Source organism: Engystomops pustulosus, chromosome 3 (genome assembly GCF_040894005.1).
Source record: "Engystomops pustulosus chromosome 3, aEngPut4.maternal, whole genome shotgun sequence".
Lineage (NCBI taxonomy): Eukaryota > Metazoa > Chordata > Amphibia > Anura > Leptodactylidae > Engystomops > Engystomops pustulosus.
The window spans coordinates 82,093,664-82,116,767 of record NC_092413.1 but is presented as its reverse complement, the minus strand read 5'-3'; the positions used below and the strand labels follow the sequence as shown (position 1 = coordinate 82,116,767).

The 23,104-nt window shown below is 40.9% G+C and overlaps 1 protein-coding gene across 2 annotated transcripts in view; it reads left to right on the top strand.

Annotated features, from left to right (window-relative positions):
• WTAP (WT1 associated protein) overlaps positions 1-23,104 on the top strand; it is a 45,183-nt gene that overhangs the window by 2,936 nt on the left and 19,143 nt on the right. For both annotated transcript variants that reach the window (XR_011854123.1, XM_072141231.1), the window contains exons 2-4: positions 6,019-6,054; positions 6,162-6,217; positions 6,548-6,606. Coding sequence is in view for 1 of the 2 variants with exons in the window: in XM_072141231.1 (XP_071997332.1) it covers positions 6,025-6,054; positions 6,162-6,217; positions 6,548-6,606 (145 nt within the window). In the remaining variant the exon portion in view is untranslated. The remainder of the gene's footprint in view (positions 1-6,018; positions 6,055-6,161; positions 6,218-6,547; positions 6,607-23,104) is intronic.

Below are 23,104 nucleotides of genomic sequence, written 5' to 3'. Positions count from 1 at the left end.
GCACCGTACCGCTCCGTACCCCATGAAAAGATAGGACATGTCCTATCTTTTCATGGTGCCATGCACCACATATCCCTATGGAGAGGGTTGGGGGTGAGCAGCGCTTACCACCTCTTCTCCCCACGTGTTCCACGCAACTGCAGCGTGAATCCAGCCTAAAAGAGCATTTCCTCCCTCTCCAAGTTGATGGAGACGATGGATAACAAATATAAGAATATTACCAGTCATGGTGCCTGGATCAATGAGTCCCTGGTTTATCATTCTTGATGTTGATGGTAGCTTTCCTTTAGGCTGTATCCAAGTAATCCAGATGGAAAAGGGAGGGTCTCATCAGAACGGCATACGATTGGTAACGAGTGCCCGGTGTTTGACATACTTAGTGTGGATTCACACGACCGGTGCCCGCCGTACCGTAGCACGGCGGGCACACGGCAGCGCGTGAGGAGGAGGGGGAGAGCGCTGCTCACCCCCGCCCCTCTCCATAGGGATATATGGCGCACGGCGCCATATGCCCTGAAAAAATAGGGCATGTCCTATTTTTTTCACGGGGAACGGAGCAGTACGGTGCCGCACGTGTGCTGCACTGTACCGCTCCCGTAGGGCGCCGCGCGCCCATTGCTGTCTATGGGGGACGTATATTGGTCGTATATACGTCCCCCTTGCGGTAGTGTGAATGCAGCCTAAGTGATGAAAGCCGCGGACATGCCCCTGTGTGCTTTGATTATGTTTCTTAGTGGAGTCAAAGCGGTACGGGTGACCACATCCTTACAGTTTACCATTGCAGGCTGGAGCTAAAGTTCAGTAAATTACTAGCATCCAGAGAGCTTGAGGGCCGTGTGTAACTAGGAGTCGTCTATAAGTCAGATACAACAGGCTCCAAGCTCCATTAACACCTACGGACCCTGGAAGCTCAGTTGCATAGTTTTAAAGGACTACTACCACCAGGATCAGGGATTGTAAACCAATCACACTGACATACTGGTGTGTGGCCCCTCTGGCAGGATCCACTCTTCCTACCCTTCCTATCTTCAGCAAGCAGTTTGCTGAAGTAGCCCCAGCTTTGGAGACGACGCCACGCAGCCTTGAGCGTGCACTCTGGTCCAGCGAGGTGCTTGCAGAAGTAATGGTGGGAGGGCTGCAAAGACCATGCGCCTACTCTAGTAGCCCCAGTAGCCGCCTCGTGTAATTTGCATGTATACTAGATATACTTTTTTATCAAGATATCGGGCTCTCACAATTTTGGAATATAACGTATATGACTTGCTCCTAGTAAAGGAACCTGCCATAGTATGTACCTTATTAAGTACATCCGTGATGGTAGGTTTCCTTTAAGCTTCCTATGCCCTTGTTTTTAAGAAAAAAAAGTTAAAAATTATGCAAATCAGCCAGAGGGAGCCCCTCAGGCTTATTTTCACAATTTTTAAAGCCCTTTTTCCGTAAAAACCAGAGCATAAGCAGAGCAGCTAAAAGAGCAGATCCTGTCAGAGGGGGCACATACCACTATGTCCGTGTGCTTGGTTTACAATCCTTCATCCCGGTGGTAGAGGTCCTTTAAGTTGGGAACTGCCTGAATACAAATGCATCCAGCTTGATCCAGCTTCTTTTATTATCTGCCCTGTCCCATAAACCTTACATTATGAATGTGGTTGTTAGAAAGGGTCCTTAATAGGAGATTGTTGGGGGTCTGACTTCCAGGCTCCCACACTAATGAACTATCAGCTCCCTTCACTCTCTAGCTTCTGCATCATTTGTGAATGCCTGTAATGGCTACTACAGAATGTACAGAGGAACTAAACATTTTCTGATCAGTGTGGGACCCTCCAACTAATGGCCTACCTTAACCCTTTCCCAACGCGGGCCGAGCCCTCTCCATAGCCGGTAAGTCTTTGCTGCATATTGCAGCAAAGGCTTACCGGTAACACCCGCGATCGGTGCTATCGCATGGGCGCCGCCATGTGGGGAGTAAAATCCACATATACTGCCATACAGTAGTATGGTAGGATGAATCGGACTACCTAGGGTTAGAGTACCCTAGGGAGTCTGAAAAATAGTAAAAGTAAAAATTAAAAAAAATATATATATAATAAAAAAACCTACAAATTCAAATCGCCCCCCCCTTTACCTAGAACTGATATAAATATAAATAAACAGTAAAAATCATAAACACATTAGGTATGTCCGATCTATCAAAATATAATAACGGTTTTTCACTGCATTTAACCCCGTAACTGAAAATAGCGTCCAGAGTCGATTTGCCGTTTTGAAAAATATAAAAAAATTTATAAAAAGTGATCAAAAGGTCGCACAGTCCTATAAATTATAGCAATGAAACCACTATCAAAATTCGCAAAAAATGACACTACCCACAGCTCCGTACTCCCAAGTATGAAAAAGTTATTGGCGCCAGAAGATGGCAAAATAAAAAAAAAAATATTTTGTACAGGAGGTTTTAATTTTTTTAAATGTATGAAAACATTATAAAACCTATACAAATTTGGTATCCATGTGATCGTACCGACCCAAAGAATAATGTAGACATGTCATTTGGGACGCAGAGTGAAAGCTGTAAAATCCAAGCCCACAAGAAAACGTCACAAATGTGGTTTTTCACTGCATTTGGAATTTTTTTCCCGCTTCCTCGTACACGCCATGGAATATTAAATACCGTCACTATGAAGTGCAATTTGTTACGCAGAAAATAAGCCATCACACAGCTCTTTATGTGGAAAAATAAAAGTTATAGATTTTTGAAGTTGGTGAGTGAAAAATGGAAGTGAAAAAACTAAAAAAAAAAAAAAAAGGCCAAGTCGTTAAGGGGTTAAGGACGGATTTACACTGTCGGTGATAAGTCTGTGATCATGTGGAAAGTATTGCGTTAGACTGACCACGCTGCTGGGAATGCTGTATGTTGAGGATCAGTAACTCTGTGCATCATATAGCTGAAACTGTTATAGTATCGAGTCTGTTGCATATTGTGGTAGCAAGAACGTTGTGCATCAACGTGTCCACGCATTGCGTGTATGTTAACATATTGTATATGCAATGTATAAACATGGCCTTTGGGTAGACCTTTTTAATTGTCAGACCTAGGTGACCTTGTTCAAGTTATTTGTGACAGAGAACCTTCTTCTAGGTTCTAATGTAAGGTTTAAAAAGTACAATAGGTGTGTTCTCAACCTCATCCACCTAGTGGAGCATAGAAGAAGTACAAGTGGCGGAGAAAAGTGACATATAAGATGAAGTTTATTTAGATACAAAAGTATAAACAAGCAAAATCACACTGCAGGTGATCAGTGGGGTAGGGATCAATGCAGTGCGCCGACAATGTGAACAAGAAATGGCCTCTCTAAAACGGAGCAGGGCCAAAGTGCCCTTCCGGAGAGGCTGGAGGTCCCTGTTGTGCCCTACAGCGGGAAAAGGGAGGGACCTATTAAGCCCTGGTATGACCTAAATTCGGGACCGCAGTCCTAGGCGACTGCCACCCCGACCGGAACCTAACCCTATTCTCGGTCGCCTAACCCTGCACTTGGAGGGGAGGGGGGCGAGAAGAGGAAGGTACAGGAGTATGGACAGGGGTACTGGGTCAGAGTAAGTCACAGTCACGTGCCCTAGTGTTGTGGCAGGACCTGAATGCGTGGATAAAGTGGCAGCGCCAAGAGTTGGTCCAAGGAGGTCCAAGTCTGTGAAATGACAGTTACGTGTACGTGTCCAAGTAGGTCAAAATGAAGGAGTGTAGTATGCGTGTCAATTCAAATTCCATGAGGAGAAGAGCAGACATAAAGCATTCTAGTAGCTGCCCATGGCGATACCCTAGTGCAGTACAAATGACAAGGAGGGAATCCAAGGCATGAGAATGGGTATGGATTCCCTTGTAGGTAGCTATCAGCACATTGTAATGAATGAGGAGGAAAATCCCCATATACTGCCATACTGTGTAGTAAGGCAGTATATGATAGGATCGATCAGATAACCTAAGGTAAAAAATACCCTAGGGCAGCGATGGCGAAACCTATGGTACGGGTGCCAGAGGCGGCACTCGGAGCCCTTTCTGTGGGCACCCGGGCCATCACCCCAGCACAACAGACAGGACTCAAAGAATCTTCCTGCAGTTCCAAGCCACTTAAAAGATGCTGCTTTCAGTCATATTTTGATACTTACTTCTCTACTTAGAACTGTAGGAAGAGGGAGAGATGAGTAGACGGGGCCGAATTATCTTTGGAGGACCTCCTGCGGGACCCACGTTTCTCTGTGTACAGAGGGACACTAGATAGAAGCTAAAATGATGCAAATTTACCATCTTTCTACAGTGTTGCTGTCCTCAGGAGGCCAATAAGATTGAAAGTTGTTGAAGAACAGGGAGCAATAACTTACTACTTTAACTTTTGGTTGGCACCTCACAATAAATAAGGTTGTAGTTTGGGCACTCGGTCGCTAAAAGGTTCGCCATCACTGCCCTAGGGAGTCTGAAAAATAGTAAAAAATAAAAAACATAAAAATTCAAATCGCCCCCACTTTCCCTAGAACTGATATAAATAAACAGTAAAAATCATAAACACATTGGGTATCGACGCGTCCGGAAATGCCCGAACTATCAAAATATAATAACGGTTTTTCACTGCGTTTAACCCAAAGTCGAATATGGCACTTTTTTGCCATTTTAAAAATATTTAAAAAAATTTATCTAAGGTGAACAGTCCTAAAAATTATCACATTGAAAAAGTCATCAAAAGTTGCAAAAAACGATACCACCCATCTGTACAACAAAGTATGAAAAAGTTATTAGTGCCAGCAGATGGCAAAATTCCCCCAAAAAATTTTATACAGGAGGTTTTAATTTTTGTAAATGTATGAAAACATTATAAAACCTATACAAATTTGTTATCCCCGTAATCGTACCGACCCAAAGAATAAAGTAGACATGTCATTTGGGACGCTCAGTGAAATCCGTAAAATCCAAGCCCACAAGAATACGGCACAAATGCTATTTTCACCAATTTCACTATTTTCCCAGTACATTGCATGGAATATTAAATACCATAATTTTGAAGTGTCATTTGTTACACAGAAAGTAAGCCATAACACAGCTCTGTACATGGGAAAAATAAAAAAAATTATAGATTTTTGAAGGTGGGGAGTGAAAAATGAAAGCGCAAAAACGAAAAAGGGATGCGGCGGGAAGCGGTTAAAATTAAATATAGAATTTAAATGACTATAGGTATGTTCTCCAGGTTTCAGGTGGCTTTGCTTTTTTAATTAGTTGGTACAGCTTGCTTACAGATGCCCGATCCTCAAGGGACTGTATTCTTTTACAGATACACAAGGTTTTCCCATGATAGAAAATAGAATTTGAGCAACACCCTATGTTTGTGTAAGCAGTTTTGTTGTGGTTTTGCCAAGCTTCTTATTGGGTGTAAATTACTATATGGCTAATACCACATGCAAAACAAAAGGGGGAGGTGCTGGCGTAGGCACTAAATGGTTTTTGAGGAGGGGTGGCAGGTACTGCTCAGCATCTGTTTTCTAGGGATTAGGGAGGTCCCATGTAAAAGTGCACATTTCTGGTGACCATGAAGGTGCGGTCACCCGTATCGCTAGCGCTGCATTTACAAATCGCTAACCAGAACCAAGTGTCTTGCATTTGTTTTTATGCCAGGCACCGGGTTCTGCTTACCGATAACGTTTCCAAAAAAATGTATGTGCGATCGGGCTGAGGCCAGCTAAGGGAGCGGTCACACATGTACCACGAGTGTTGACGAATTTTAAATGGCAACGGTACGAGTGCTTCACTCATACTTCATTCAATACCTGTTGAACTGACCACCAGAATGTATTTCCTTTATTCCTGGTCCTAGTGTGGCACAGATGTAATTCCTAGAAATACTTTTGAAAACCTTTAAATTACATATTGAGGATAAGCTCAATTTATTCTGTGCCTTTTAAAGGCTACTCATATGCTGCATTTGAGTCAGGTTCTGTTGCATACCGCAAGTTCACTTAAAATATTTCCTTCTTTTATAGGTCACAATGACCAACGAAGAACCACTTCCGAAAAAGGTTAGCCCAAAGTATTGTCACAAATGTTTTATTTGGTTGCTTGGTATTATATGTTATCTTGCTGTCTTTTAGAACTAAAATAATACTGTATATTTGGCTTTGTTCAGGTTCGCCTTAATGAAGCAGACTTCAAAGTTTTGCCAAGGGAAGAACTTCTTCAAAGGTATAAAAAGCTTTTTATACTAAACATTATTTTATGTTGTCTGTTTTTAGATGTAAGAAATGTTTTACATGTCATGTAATATAAATTTTTCAGTTTCCTTTAACCATCGCTGTAAATAAATACATGTTTTAGATTTTAAAAAATTTTTTAAAAAAACTGGCATTGGGGAGACCAAATGCCTCAAATCTTCAGTGCAGTGAGTTAATTCTTTAGACCTGGAAACCAAAATGAGCAGACAAGTATTTCGGTCAATGTGGCAAGCTATTTAATCGTAAGAAAGGATTAATGTTTGTGTATACATTTATAGTAAAACGTTTCTTCTTGCTGTAGGTGGAAGCAGTATGAAGCTTATGTACAAGCACTTGAGAACAAATACAGTGATCTCAATTGTAAGTCTGTATTTAAAGTTATTGAAATTTACTTTCCCATACATATTTTTTGTTTTAATCCAAATATTTATCATTTTTGGAATTTCCAAAAGATTAAAAGAATGCATTTTCTATGTTTTATTGAAATCTATTTGATTTTAAAACTTCAAATTCAATATATTTTGTGATTAAAAAAGGTTTTGTTACAAAAGGTTTGGTTAAATGATGTGGCATGAGAGTCTAGTATCACAATGTAGATGCCCACCGATGATCTGTATATGAAAAAATTCTTGACACTCAATTGTGCTCTGCCGTGCATTGTATCATATTTTGTAGTCATCTACCCAGTAGATATAGAATCTTGAAGCTGTGTCCTATGGTTGTGAATTGGCAAATATTTTGATAGTAGAAACCACTTTTAACCCCTTGCCGACCCTGGATGAAAATACTCATTCAAGTCGGCGTGTAGTTCCCTCACCTGGACGTGCATTTTCGTTCTGCATAAAACTGTCGGCGACAATTGTCTACAGTGATGGCACGTGTGAGCCCGGCTGCGACAGCCAGGCCCCTGCTGTAAAAGCCGGGATTACAATTGTCGTGATACCGGCTATTTAACCCTTTAGGCACTGCGGTCAAATGTGCCCAAGGCATGTATAGGGCTTACTCTCCTGCCCCCAACACAATGGCCTAAAGGGTTTCCATAGTTCTGGTACATCAGGAAATTTTCAAATGCATAATGTCGCCTAAAACAATGTCCTCAATATGTGCCCTCCAGAAGTGCAATGTCTCTTCTCTTCTGCACTCTGTTATAAAGCGGTTTACATCCACATGTGGGGTATAGCCATAATTGAGAGAAAAAGCACGACAAAATCTGAGTTGTTTTCTCATTTTTATCATGCACGAACATCTAAATTTTAGGGCTAAATAAACATTTTATTGTCAAAATGTGAAAATCTTGTATAGAATTTATGTTCTGGCCGGGGCCAGAAGCTGCGGGTGTCGGCAATATATTATAGCTGACACCTGCCTTTAACACCCGTGATCGGAGATTTCTCAGATCGCGGGTGTTAACCCCTAACACGCCGCGGTCGCTCTGACCGCGGCGTGTAGGGGAATTTCGCAAGAAATTTTGCAGCATGCTCAGTGTGTTACATTACACAGTGTAATACATCTGTATTACACTGTGTAAGGTAAAGAATAGCTTGAACAAGCGATCAGTGGATCGCTTGTTCAAGCTTGCCTGTAAAAGTGATAAAAAAAACTGTTAAAACCATTTAATAAAAACATTTTTTAATAAAAAGAATTAATGAAATAAAGTTAGTCCCCTAAGCACAAACATTCCCTATACACATGCAATAAAGTAAAAAAAAAAACACAACATAGCCAAAAAAAACCACATATTTGGTATCGGCGCGTCCGTAACAATCTGTAAAATAACTCAGAAACGTAATTGGGCCCGCTCGGTGGACCCCGTAAAAACAAAACCCGAAAAACTCGCCAAAAATGTAAATTTTTCATAAAATATCTTCACAAAAATGTTCTAAAAAGTGATCAAAAAAAGTTATGTGCGCCAAAATGGTATCAATTGAAAGGACAACTCAACACGTAATAAATAAGCCCTAAACTAGCAACATCAACAAATAAATATTAAAGTTACGTCTCTGAAAAGATGGCGATGCAAAAACAAATGAGATTTCCTCTATATTAGTTTTTATCCAGTAAAATTGTAAAAATAGATGAAAAACTATATAAATGAGGTATCACCGTAATCGTAGTGACCTATAGAATAAAGATAATATAGTATTTTTAGTGTACGGTGTACGACCCCCAAAAAATACAAAAAGAAAGGAAACCAAAATTTTCTTTTCACCCATACATTCAAGAGTTAATAAAATCTCATCAATAAGCTGACCCACTAAAATGAAGTACAGGCGGTCCCCTACTCAAGGACACCCGACTTACAGACAACCCATAGTTACAGACGGACCTCTCAGCCCACTGTGACCTCTGGTGAAGCTCTCTGGCTACAATAGTCCCAGGCTACAATAATCAGCTGTAAGGGGTCTGTAATGAAGCTTTATTGATAATCCTTGGTCCCATGACAGCAAAAATTTTGAAACTCCAATTGTCACTGGGACAAAAGAAAAAAAATTGTCTAGAAATTCAATTATAAAATATACAGTTTCGACTTACAAACAAATTCAACTTAAGAACAAACCTCCAGACCCTATCTTGTACTTAACCTGGGGACTGCCTGTATTTGTAAAGTGCATCTTATGTCGCAAAAAATAAGCCCTTATATGTCCAAATTGCCAAAAAAATAAAGATTGTATAGCCAATAAAAAGTGACAATGCATAATCTGCTCTGAATGGCGCAGCTCCCCTTTGATGCCCTGGCGTGTGCCCATACAGCAGGTTACCACCACATATGGGGTATTGTTATACGCGGGAGAGATTGCGTATCAAATTTTGTGGAGCGTTTTGGTATTTTATCCACTGAGAATTTGTACATTTTAAAAAAATAAATAAATCATTCATTTAGCCAAAAAAATGTACTTTCAAAATTGTATCCGATTTTGTTTTAAGCCCTGTAAAACAATTAAAGGGTTAACAAACTTCATAAAAGTTGTTTTACGTACGTTGAGGGGTGTAGTTTCTATAATGGGGTAATTTATGGGGTTTTACTTTTATTTAGGTCTCTCAAAGTGATTTGAAACCTGAGCAGGTCCCTCAATAGCAGGATTTTGCGTTTTTTATGAAAATGTGAAAAATCGCACCTAACGTTCAAAGGCCCATAACATCCTACAAAAATAAGACTATGCATAAAAACCATGTCCACATAAAGTAGACATTTGGTAATGTTAGTTATTACGGTTTTTTTTGCTGTTATGACTGTATGGAAAAAGTAGAACATTTTGAAGTCGAAAATCGAGAATTTTTTAAAATTTTCACCAAATATCTGATTTTCTCATTAATAAATGCAAAACATACCACCAAAATTTTTCAACTAACATGAAGTACAATGTGTCACGGGAAAACAATTTTAAAATCACTTGGATATGTTAAAGCGTTCCGAAGTTATAACCACTTATAGTGACACAGGGCAGATTTGAAAAAATGGGCCGTGTCAGGAAGGTGAAAAGTGGCTTCAGCGTTAAGGGGTTAATGATAGTTGGTGACCTATATGTGAGGGTAGACTAACTGTATGATGAGTGTCACATAAAGAAAATAAAAATCAGAAAATCACCTTGGTAAGTTAAAGGGCATCTACCACCAGGATGAATGACTGTTTGCACCTATGAAGCCTGGAGGCTGATTACAACTCGCCTCTCCCTCGCCCGGTGCATTGATATTTTTATTATAACTTAAAATGGGTGCATTTTAGAAGAAATGTAACTTTATAAAATATCCAAATGAGCAAAACATGCTCTGCAGAGCACCACTTTGCTCTGCCGCTATATAATTTATTCATGCCTCCAGGCTGCCTGGGTCTGCCTGCATAGTGTACAGAGAGCCAGTGACGTCACCAGGTCTCTCTGCAAAACTCGTGCATGTGCGAGAACAATATTGCCGGTGATGCACAGGATTTGCAGAGAGGCTCTCTGTATTCTATGTAGGCGGACCAAGTAGGGCAGAGCACATTTTGCTTATTTGCATATTTTATAAAATTACATTTCTCCTAAATGCAGCCATGATAAGTTATAATAAAAGATGATCAGTGCACCCGGGACAGGCTGAGTTGAAATATACCAGCTAATCTGATGGAAGATATCCATTAAAGCGTTATATACCGTAGTTATAATTGCAAATAGTGACACATGGCCAATTTTGAAAAATTGTGCTGTGTCCTTAAGGGGTTAAAATAAATATTGCCAAGAAGACATTTATAATAACATGATACATTTAATTTAAGGAATGTTAAAAATATTTTTAAAATTTCCTCCTATTTGGCACCGTAGGGAGCTTCAGCTGTGTATTGTCTATGCACACAGAAAACAATTCCTAGGTTAGGCACACGTTTCTACTCTTCTATCTCCTTTGCTAATGCAATGAAGAGGACCAGTGATTTGCATTTAGTAATTTTATTTCATTATTTTGGGGACCTCCCCTTTTAAGGGCAGACCCTGTGTTCTTGTTCTTCCACTCTTTATGCCCCCGCTTCCAAAGATGATGGCTTTTAGTTTTTAACTGTAAGAGGGCTTCTTGTCTTCTGAACAAATTGTACTAATAGCACCATTTAAAGGACATCTACTACCAGGATGAAGGATTTTAAAACAAGCACACTGACATACTGGTGTGTGCGCCTCTGATAGGATCCACTCTTCTTTAAGCTTCATATGGCCTTTTTTTTTCTCTTAAAGAAAAAAAGCCTTTATAAACTGTGCAAGTAATCCTGAAGGGCTCCATTAACGCCTATGAAGCCCGTTGCCCCTCACTCATTTGCATAATTTTAAAAGCCCTATTAAAAAAGGGGGTAATAAGAAGCTAAAAGAAGAGTGGATCCTGTCAGGGGGCACACACCAGTATGTCAGTATGCTTGGTTTACAATCCTTGATCCTGGTGGTAGATGACTGCACGGCTTTCATTGTGCAGTCCAAATGGCACATCCCTTTTTTTTGTTCTTTAGGTTAATATTGTCATGGAGATGACACTTTTTGATACCTTCAGAATTTCTCTGTTTAACCATATGTACAACTTTTTCATACTTATTGCTACAGTTTTCAGTAATTTTGATTTTTTTTCCTCCCCCCCCCCCCTATATTTTCTGCCGCTCCCCATGAGTTTAGATTACTCATATTACTGAAAACAATTTGTATTGCAGTAAATTGCTAATTTGTCAGTTATAGGCCCGTTTCCTTGACTTCTCAATGTAGAACATTTGACTTTTTATACTAACTAGTTATACTAGAAAGCTAAATATCAGACTGCTCAGCTGGTACTATAATATGCAGATCCCACTGCATTTTCCATATAACGGGCTCCCTTTTAACTCCTTCCCAACGTGCGCCGTACTAGTACGGCGCGCGCCGGGTCCCGGTGCATGGAGAGGGCTCGCGGGCTGAGCCCTCTCCATAGCCGGTAAGTCTTTGCTGCATATTGCAGCAAAGGCTTACCGGTAACACCCGCGATCGGTGCTAGCACCGATTGCGGGTGCTTTCACCGCGATCGCCGCCGGCAATGCTGCCGGAGGCTTCAAAAAGATGGCGCCGCCATCTTGGCGTGGATCTTCGCTCCCCAATGACGTCACGGGGAGCGGTGATCCGTTGCCATGACAGCATCGGGCCTCACGAAGGCCCGAAGCTGTCTAGTTTTAACCCATTCATTACAATGTGCTAATAGCTGCCAAGAGTAAGAACTAACACATCTAATGATATTGGCCAATACTAAATCGCCATACACTTTAGATGAACATATATTCATGATGATCTGAGTAAATGGACTTTTAAGACATTTGTACGTCGCACGTCTGGTGCAAGTATATGGAGAGGGCTGACTGGCTCGCCATACAAGGTGCGTTTTGGTGCATATTGCAGCCAACACTCACCGGCAACACCCGCAAATGATGCTAGCACTGAACGCCAGTGTTAAACCCTCGATTGAGCTTTGCCGGCAGCAGTAAAAAGCTGTCGACGAGTAAGCGCTGCTTAAATTGTTGCTCCTCGTGAATAAGCAGTAAAAATCATAAACCTGTTAGATATCACCACATCCCAAAATGTCTGATCTATCAAAATATAATAATGGTTATTCCCGGGATTTAACCCCCTAATGGAAAATAGCACCCAAATGTCTACTTTTTCGCCATTTTACAACATATATAAAATGTAATAAGTGGTAAAAGGGCGTTCAGTCCTCAAAACGTCATCTCATCTTCCAAAAATTACACCACATACAGCTTGGAAATGGTTTTTTCTCACTTGGTAATACAGGGAATGGAATATTAAATGCAGTAACTATGAAGTACAATTTTTACACAGAAACCAAGCCCTCGCACAGCTCTTTACATGAAAAGATAAAAGTACTGGGAAATAAAAGGGATGCACTCCCTATATCCATCACGTGCATCATAATCAATCTATATGTCACAGATTTGGCGTTGTGATACATTTGTCAAGCAGAATGTCTGTTTTACAAAGAATAAAATTGACACTTGTCTGGTCTGTGGTCTCTCATCAACTCTGGTATTTGATGCTTCTGTGATAGTTACAAGTCTGGTCATTGTGGTTGACAGTATCTTGCATCATACAATAAACAAAGTGCTCACAAAAATCTTTTGTTAGGCGGCCTCAAAGTGGAACCCTTAAAGCGACGCTCCTTTTCCTGCTGCGCTCATTTGATGTATGTGAGAAACTCCTCTCCCTGCAAAGCAGCCTCTTGTCTGCTCTCATCAGATGTCATCAATAGTCCGGACTCTGCAGCGACTTTTTCAAAGATGCTGGTTTTTTTTAATCCCCTTTGCGCTCCTCACATCATGGCGCTGACTACATGCTATACTACAAAAAAACCACTGCCGTAGTCGCCCCAATCGCTCGAGACTATACATATATCAAAACTATATATAATTACAAGAAAAGCTTTTTCCAATTATAACCCCAAAAAAACCTAAATTTATTTAAAAAAAAAAAACTTTAATGTTTTTTTGTTTTAACTAGCTCTATGTGTCCCGAAAAAACCCTGCATAAAAAGTTATGGTTCTTAAACCACCACATATGGAAATTTGCTAAAATGCCCCGCACTGGAGCCATTTCAGGCTGCGTCACTAAGGGGTTAAGAGTCCAGAAGTATATAATCGGGGGCCGCTCTATCACCTCATCATTAATTGACCTCCTGTCTGATACACAAAAGTCAGTCACAAAATGGAGCTTAAGTTTTGTTTTTATGATTCACAAATTTTATGGCCTCTCTAAAGTAGGTGGAGTTATCACCAAGATGGCCGCCACTGGAAACTACAAGCCCTCTTTTAGTTGTCAGTAACTCCTCCTCCCTCTTATACTCTGCTCCCACTGATGATGTAACAAACTGTTCTTCTCTGTTACACTGTTATAAGTTCTTACTATGGTAACTGCACATCTCCACAACACTGGTCACACTGGATGAACTGCAACTAACCGACTACATCCAAGCTTAGTGTGATCACATGATTTGTCCTACTACAAATGTATTACCATATGTGAAGTAAAATATTAAGTTATGCCACTTGCACTACATCTGCAAGTTCTCTAAAAATGCCCAGTCAGTAAAGCCTTTTCGAACCTTATTGTTGAGGTGATATCCTAGATAGCTGATATAGAGAATCAGATTTTGAACAATAATGGAGGGGATGAGGGTATATACCTTACTGGCCTAAAAGGGTTCACATGTCCCATAAAAAAAAAACACTTGATATACCCCAGATAAGATAAGCTATTAAAAACCATCGCTATCACACTCCAGTAGGCAGGTAGTCTTAGCAATGGAGGGTATAAAGGAGATGGAAGCCCCCTGTTTCTTTGTGGAACATCTTTCCTGTACTGAGAATATGGTTATGGTGCCGGTGCGGTTGTTGAAGCATCATGGTTATTTATGATGTCAAGAGTACTGCACTGTTGTCGCAGAGTTAATCACGTTCTCGGTGTTGCACATTTTTTTTGCTTCTCCAGGGAACAACTATAGCCCTGAGTTGCCATTTTCTATTGCAGGAGATTCACCAGAGAACCAAATGTAGTTTTCAAATTGACTTTGAGTAGTCCTGTAGTGGCCTGTCCCTTACTGGCTAAATAATTTCCCAAAGAACAGAAGCCCTCATTACCCCCCACACGCACACATTTTCCTAGAATGCATTTTGTGTATTCCTGATATTTAAAAATCTAAAAATAATCCTGCATATGCTGAGCATCATAATGAGGGATGAAATCTCCACTGTTTCGGCATATTTGTACCCATAAAAACTTGCATTGCAACTGATAAGTTCATATAGTTCCATAGATAGGATTAAGTACAATACTCAATGTCATTCGTCACAAAACGGAGCTTAAATAGTTTGATTTTATGATTTACAAAATTTATGGTGGAGTTATCACTAAGATGGCCGCCACTGGAAACTACAAGCTCCATGATCCTTTAGTTCTCAGTAACTTCTCCTCCCTCTTATGCTCTGCTCCCAGTGATGATGTAACACGTTTTTTTTTTTTTTTGCTCTGTTACCATAGTAATGATGTGTAACTGCCATCACCAAAACACTGGTCATACTGGATGCACTGCAACCAACCGACTACAGCCAAACATAGTGGTGATCACATGACCTGTCCAGGCAGGTGCATAACATGTGATGTGGCCATCTTCTGTTCTGTGTCTGATCCACAGTGGACCGAGCAGAAGATATTAACGGACTGATTAAAGGGCCAGTAGCATTTTAATTCTCCTGCCAATTCTAATTTTCTGCTAAAGGGAGCACAATTTTAAATAACTAATTACACATTAGCTTATATTTTGAGTACCCATTTGCATATGAATTATGCTTATTCTTGGAATACCCCTTTAAATACAATACAAGGAGATGGATAAATTTATCTATGTGGTCATGTATGTGAAAATATAGCTTCATTTGGACCTCGTGGTGAAAGCCATAAAATCAAGACTCATAAGAAAATGGTTCAACGGTTTATTTTTTTTCTATTCCACTGTGTTGTGATTCTGCTTTCAGCTTTCAAGTACATTGCACTAAATATAACTCGCATAAGCCCTCATGTAAAATAAAGATATTTACAACAGATGGCTTTTGAAATGTGGGAAAATAAAAACAAAACGTAAAAAGCCATCTTTAACCCCTTAAGGACGCAGCCATTTTGTAGCTTAAGGCTCAGCCCGATTTTTTGGATTCTGACCTGCGTCTCTTTATATGGTTATAACTTTTGAACACTGTTACTTATCAAAGCGATTCTGAGATTGTTTTTTCCCCACATGTTGTACTTCATTTTAGTGGTAAATTTTGGCTGATAAGTTTTGCGTTTATTTACAAAAAAAAAGAAAATATGATAAATTTTTTGAAAAATTTGCCATTTTCGAAATTCTAAGTCATTGCGTTTTCAGGCAGATAGATTTACCACCTAAATAAGTTGCTGAATAACATTTCCCATTTGTCTACTTTACATTTTCATAATTTCTGAAATGTTTGGATAATTTATTTTGATGTCACGCGGCTTGCAAATAGAATATCGCTTTTCCGGATTTTCAGAATTGGGGATAAATACAGTTTTGAATGAAATTTTACATATTTAGCATCAAAACCCCCTATATAATCTACCCATTTTCAAATCTGCACCCCTCAAGCTATCAGAAACAGCTTTTACGAAGATTGTTAACCCCTTGAGATCTTCATAGTAATTGAATCAAAATGGAGGTGAAATTTAGAATGGTCATATTGTTCCCTTATACGTTCATTTAGCACTAAAATTTACACATTTCCAAAATATAAAAAGAGAAAACCCACCATACAATTTGTTCTGCAATTTCTCCTGAGTACAAAGACCCAACATGTGGCTGTGACTTGTGTTATGGGGGCACAGCGAGGTGCAGAAGGGAAGGAGGGCGCTGCAGCTGCCAGGATTTTAGTTTCCTCATTGGCCCCTTTTGAAGGCTATAAAATTTTCGCTTTTTCGTTATTGGGGCCATGTGACGGCATTTTTTTTGCGGGACGAGATGCTTTTTCCATTGTTACCATTTTTGGGTTTGTATCACCTATTGTTGAAAATTTAGGAACTTTTTTTGAGGGCAGGAGTAGAAAAGCATCAATTCTGTACTGGATTTTTTACTTTTTTTTTTTTTGGTGTTCACCGTATAGACTAATAATCATGTTATCTTTATTCTATGGGTCGATACGATTACGGGGATACCAGACATGAATATATTTTCTTACGTTTTACTAAATTTGTCAAACAAAACCCTAATGTGGGGAAAAATCTATCATTTATGTATTGCCGTCTTCCAAGTGGCATAACATTGTTACTTTTTTGGCTACGGAGCTGGTTGATGGCTTGTTTTTTGCGGGACATGTTGTACTTTGCACCAGTATCATGTCTGAGTACATATGGTTTTTTGATCGCATTTTATAGCATTTTTTGTGGGATTGAAAAGGTAAAAATCATAATTTTTGGAAGGTTTATAGCAGTTTTTTTTTACGGCGTTTATCGTGGGGGTTCAATAATGATTTACTTTTATTCTACGGGTTGTTACGGACGCGGTGATACTATATATGTGGGGTTTGTGTTATGATTTAGACTTTTTTTTTAGTTATATGTCTCTTTATATGTTTTGGGAGTTTGGGGCATTTTTAGTGATTTATGACTTTATTTTTTTATTGAATAACTTTTTTTTTTTAACTTTTTCACTTTTATACCATGGGACATGAAGAAGCAATCATCTGATTGCTTCTTCATGATAATATTCTGCAATACTCATGTATTGCAGGATATTAGCAGTGTCAGCCTATACACTTGCATAGGCTGGCACTGTGCCAGTAAGATGACGTCACAGACGCCATCTTACTGGCAGTTCTTGCAGGTAACTCTGGGGTCCAGATCGGACCCCAGAGTTACTATAGCAACGATCGGCGCCCCCCGAAAACGGTTCGGGGGGGCCGATCGTGGGGGAAAGATCCCCCAGATGTATGTTAGATGCCGCGGTCGCGCTGACCGCGGCATTTAACGGGTTAAGCACCCGCGATCGGAGACAACTCCGATCGCGGGTGTTACACTGGGGTGCCGGCTATTAGTTACAGCCGGCACCCCGTGTCTCCCGATGCCGGTTCGGCTCTGATCCAGAGCCGAGCCGGCATAAGCGCCGTGGCGGATATATCCGCCACTGAGCGCTAAGTCACTGCGCTCCGTGGCGGATATATCCGCCACGGAGCGTGAAGGGGTTAAAGGAAACCTACCACTTGTAGTGGCAGGTTTCCGGAGCTTCCGGAGGGTGAGCTGGTGCCGGAGCTTATTTTAGTTAGTGTTTTAAACCGCGGTTTAAAACACTTTTTAAACTTTATAGCCAGCGCATGGAGGTACGCGCTCGGCGCTTACCATGCGCGTGGCTCTCATTCACTTCCTATGTAGTCGCGCGCATGGTAAGCGCCGAGCGCGTACCTGCCTGCGCCGGCTATAAAGTTTAAAAAGTTTTTTAAACCGCGATACCGCGGTTTACAACACTAACTAAAATAAGCTCCGGCAACAGCTCAGCCTGAGCTGGTGCTCGGTATTGCCATCGGAAACCTGCCACTACAAGTGGTAGGTTTCCTTTAAGGAGTTAAAGATCTTTTTCCATATAATGTTAATTCTCTCTGAATTATAAAATATGTTAATATAAATCATCATGAAAGGTTCCATTTTAAAGAGGAGCTGTATTTATCAAAAATTTATTTCCAAACCAATGTGGACCCCATCAATACTGACTCCCCTCTTTTGATATCTCTCCCTTCGGACCTATTACTTCACATTCACAGGCAATTGGGATTTTTGTAGGGAGGAATACAACAGAGGAGATGGTTTGCTCTGGTTACTTTCTAGAACAGTCGCGGGCAGGGCCACATTCGGCCCTCTATCTATGAATGGCCCTTGTGAGCTCCCCTTCCTGACATCCCATGCTTGTACCCCAACGCTGAGGAGTGACCAGTACCGAAGGGAGAGTGAGGCCTGTGGCTGTCTCTCTAGCAGAGGAGGGAGTAATACACTCTGTTCTGTAACTAGGAACAGCTCCCAGTTCATGCCGCGCAATTACATCACTGCATTGCTGGCGCTGGTCACTTACTGCAGGATTGGTAGAAGACCGATTGGTGGAAGACCGATGAGAGGAAAGGTGAGTATTTTTTTTCTCTGTGTAAGGCTACCTGCACATGAACATGTTCATTCTCGGGTCAGAAACAACAAACCCGTGATGTGCAGCTCATGGGACATGCTCGCCAAGGACGCTAGAAAACACTGCCTGAACTGCAAACATGGGTAGGAATGGAAACCGTGTCCGTGTAACCCACTGAGATGCATGAGCCTGTATGCTAATAGTTTAACAGGTCGTGCTCAAACAAAACCAAAGTGTTCGTGCAGGGGGACAGAGTTTGAGTGGTCTGCATCTTTGTGGTTGTGTTTGGATTTTAAACACCTGCAAAAGTTGTTGGTGAATGATTTAGAAACTTCATATTTCTATAAGTTGTGTGTTGTGTTAGGAAGTACAACCCGCCAGAGACAAACTGTGAACTAATCTATATTATCATGTTTTGTATTTAGTGTGGGTTTCTTGGACATGTATGGCATAGACATCCATAACACAGTACACAAAGGGTACAAATCCCTATGCAAGTGCACTACACATGTTGTGTAGAAACTAGCCATGTTTTTGGTAAACTACACCAAGAAATTATTGGTGTATAGTTAGACTAGATAGCTTTAAACTACTTTATATTTTCAGATCAGGCACATTGCAATTTCAGATAGTTCAGTGTAACCTTTCCCATCAACACTTTATTAAATCGGTCCTATAATGCAATTCCTATGTATACAGGCTGCTGGTAGAGGCTTTTGTGGTGACGGGAAGCGCTTTACTAGAATTGGGAGGCAGAGAACATCTGGATTTTTTTTTATAGTTTTTACAGCACATGGGATATATATATGTTATATTATCCTGAACAAAACCTTTAATGCCTTTGGTGGGACAAAGGGGATCGGCAACCACTTTATAGAAATATGTTTGTATATATGTATATTCTGTTCTACTCTATAAACGCCTTCTCAACGCAGGACGTAATGGCAACTTCCCGACCCATGCGATACATATTACATCCTGCTTCTGGCAACGACTCCCAAGCCTTATAAGATCCTACAAAAATGAGGACGTAAAATTAATTCCAACATAAAGCAGAAATTCAGTAAATTTTGTCAACTTATTTTGTTTTGACCACTTATTTGGAAAATAGAAATTTTCAGGATTTTTTGCCAAATATCTGTCTTCCACACATAAAGGCAAAACAACCACCCACATTTTTAACAAGCCTAAAGTACAGTGTGTTATGTGAAGGCCATCTCAATCCCCTGGGTATGATAAAAACCTTCCAAACTTATAATCAATTAATAGTGAAACAGGGCAGATGTGAAACAAATGGGCCATGTCTGGAAGGTGCAAAATGGCGGTGGTTAAGGGGTTCAATGACAATATTTTTCCATGACATGTGTAACTTTACATTGAAAAATTATATTATTAACTTTTTATAGAATAAATATATATGCTAAGAATTTACTATTTCAATTATATAATTTTTGTGCTTTTGCTCAATTTTTGCTATGATGGGACTGTGGCTGGATTAAATTCCCCCCCCCCCTTCTTTCCTCCCCTCCTTTCCCCCCCTTTCTTTCCCTCCCCAACTTACCTAAAATGCGCTTGCGAACACTACTAAAAAGAACCCCCTCTTTGTTGTCAGGTTTTTGTCGCCCTTAAGTTTAACCAATCATCACGTTTTAATGCACCTTCAGTTATTGTTTTGAGATATCACATCTGTATAGAAGTGCTATTAACACTATATTAGAATTATATATATATAAGATTGTGCTAATGATCATGGTTTAAAACTGTCACTTAACTTTCTTTATTTATTGTAATTGGATCACTTATCAGCATCTGCACTATTCTAATGTTTTACAGAGTTTTGCATATAAGGTTCGATAAATAAGCACTTATACGCTTTAGTGGAATCCATGATCTCCATGAGATTCGTACTCAATCGTACCCGACACCTTATCTCTACGATGCTGGAACGCATCGGAACTGATTCAATATATTCTACTTCCTCAAATCTGACACGCACCCAATGCATTGTGGGCATAACGCACTTCCGGCTTGGACCGGAAGTCTGCGCATCGCGCTCCGCCAGCCGCGTCCCATCACAGCAAAATGCAGGTATTTAAGGCGGTGGTTGTACCCTTACACTGTATCCCCTGATGAAGCCCGTTTAGCGGGCGATACGCGTGGGGCATCCCTACCTCCTCTCCCCCAGGACTTAAACCACTGGTAATATATTTTTTGAAAAAATTCTCTTGATGTATGCACTTTATTTATTTATTTATTTATTTGCTCACTTGCACTTTATGCCTAATTGACCTTATAGCATCTTGTATACTTTAAGCTACCGTGCAGTAATATACACTATCAGATGCTTCATAGAAACGCAGGTGTATAATCTTGGAATTTTTGTCCGATGTATGAATTTTGGTGATATTTGTTTACATACCTGGGGGACCTGAGTTTTTACCCATCCTTGGGTATTTTAAGTGCTTTTATTGTGTATCTTGTTTCTTGAATAAAATTTACAATTTTTGCTATTATCATCTGTCTTTTCTATTAAGTTCAACCATTTAACTACAGATGTAGCATAAATACCTATACCTTACACCCCCTCTTTCAGTATACTTTTTATAGAATCAGCAGATGAATAAGTAAAATTATACTTGAAAAAAATAAATCCCCCCCACCCCCACTAAAAATGTATTAAGTGGTAGAAATTGACCAAAATATGCTATAAACCAGGGGTCAGGAACCTTTTTGGCTGAGAGAGCCATGAACACCACATATTTTAAAATGTAATTCTGTGAGAGCCATACAATATGCACATTCCTTCAAGTAGATAAGTAGCCACGGCACATGCCCTCCAGTAGATAGGTAGTCACAACACTTCCCCTTTAGTAAATAGGTAGTCCAAGTACATGGCCCCCAGTAAATAGGTAGCCACAGCACATGCCCCCCAGTAGACAGGTAGCCACAGTACATGTCCCCAGTAGATAGGTAGCCACAGAAAATGCCGCCAGTAGATAGGTAGCCCCAGTAGGTACTCCCAGTAGATAGGTAGCCACATCACATGGCCCCCAGTAACTAGATAGCCACTGCACATACCCCTCAGTAGATAGGTAGCCCCAGTACACGCCCCAGGTAGATAGGTAGCCACATCACATGACCCCCAATAAATAGGTAGCCACATCACATGACCCCCAATAAATAGGTAGCCACATCACATGACCCCCAATAAATAGGTAGCCACATCACATGACCCCCAATAAATAGGTAGCCACATCACATGACCCCCAATAAATAGGTAGCCACAGCACATGCCCCCCCAGTAGATAGGTAGCCACAGCACATGCCCCCCCAGTAGATAGGTAGCCCCACACATGCCCCCCCAGTACATATGTAGCCACAGCACATGCACCCAAATAGACAGCTAGTCCCAGCACATGCCCCCAAGTAGACAGGTAGGCACGGAACATTTCCCCCAGTATGTTGGTAATCACTGCACATGTCTCCCACTAGATAGGTAGCCACAGCACATGCTCCCCAGTAATTGGGTAGCCATAGCGCATGCCCCTCAATAGATAGGTAGCCACAGCACATGCTCCCCAGTAGATAGGTAGCCACAGCACATGCTCCACAGTAGATAGGTAGCCACAGCACATGCTCCACAGTAGATAGGTAGCCACAGCACAGGCTCCCCAAATAGATAGGTAGCCACAGCACATGCTCTAGGTAGATAGGTAGTCATAGCACATGCCTCCCAGTAGATGGGTAGTGCCAGCACATACTTGCCCCCAGTAGATAGGTAGCTCCAGCACATGACCCCAGTAGATAGGTAGTCACAGAAAAAAAAGGGAATACTCACCTATCTGCTCTCCCTTCAGAGGCTTCTCATCACTCCTGTGCTCTTCTCTATGACCCAGATGCCACTGCCATCATTGCTTAGGCAATGGCGCCTGGGTAATAGAGAAGAGTGGATGCTGCTCTACTCTATGACACCAAAGCAATGGTGCGGTGATGGCACCCTGGTCACACAAAGGACACGGGCAGTGGTAACATCTCTGCATGCATCCAATGATCTTTGCTGTGTGTGTCTTAGATGTACACACTGGCGATCACTATTAATCAATTATCTGCCTGAGAGCCAGATGCAGAAATCAAAAGAGCCACATCTGGCTCCCGAGCCATAGGTTCCCTACCCCTGCTATAAACGATCAACCCTGGGTGTATGTATGTGAGATACATACACCTATCTCTATTAGGCTGCATTGACACACATGTATGGGGGACGTATATACAGCTGATATACGTCCCCCACACTTCTATGGGCTCATGACCCTGAATGGGAGCGTACCGCTCCGTATCCTGTAGAAGGATAGGACATGTCCTATCTTTTTACGTGATACGGCGTTGTGCGCTGTATATGCTTATGGAGAGGGGTGGGGATGAACTGCGCTCATCCCCTGCTCCTCTCCGCAGTGCCGATGTATGCCCCCCGTACTGCGGTACAGTGGACAAACATTGTCTGAATGTAGCCTTAGTGTGTGAATATATAGTATCTTCACGAGACGTGCAACTATTATGTATCTAGTCGGATGGCAATTGTAGAGGAGTTAAAGAGATACAAAAGCAAAACTTCATTTTCTAATATAACATGGCAATAATGACTTCCTGGTGCCACTCCATTTGGCTGTTCCTGCGCTGGTTAAGGGGAATAAATATGCAC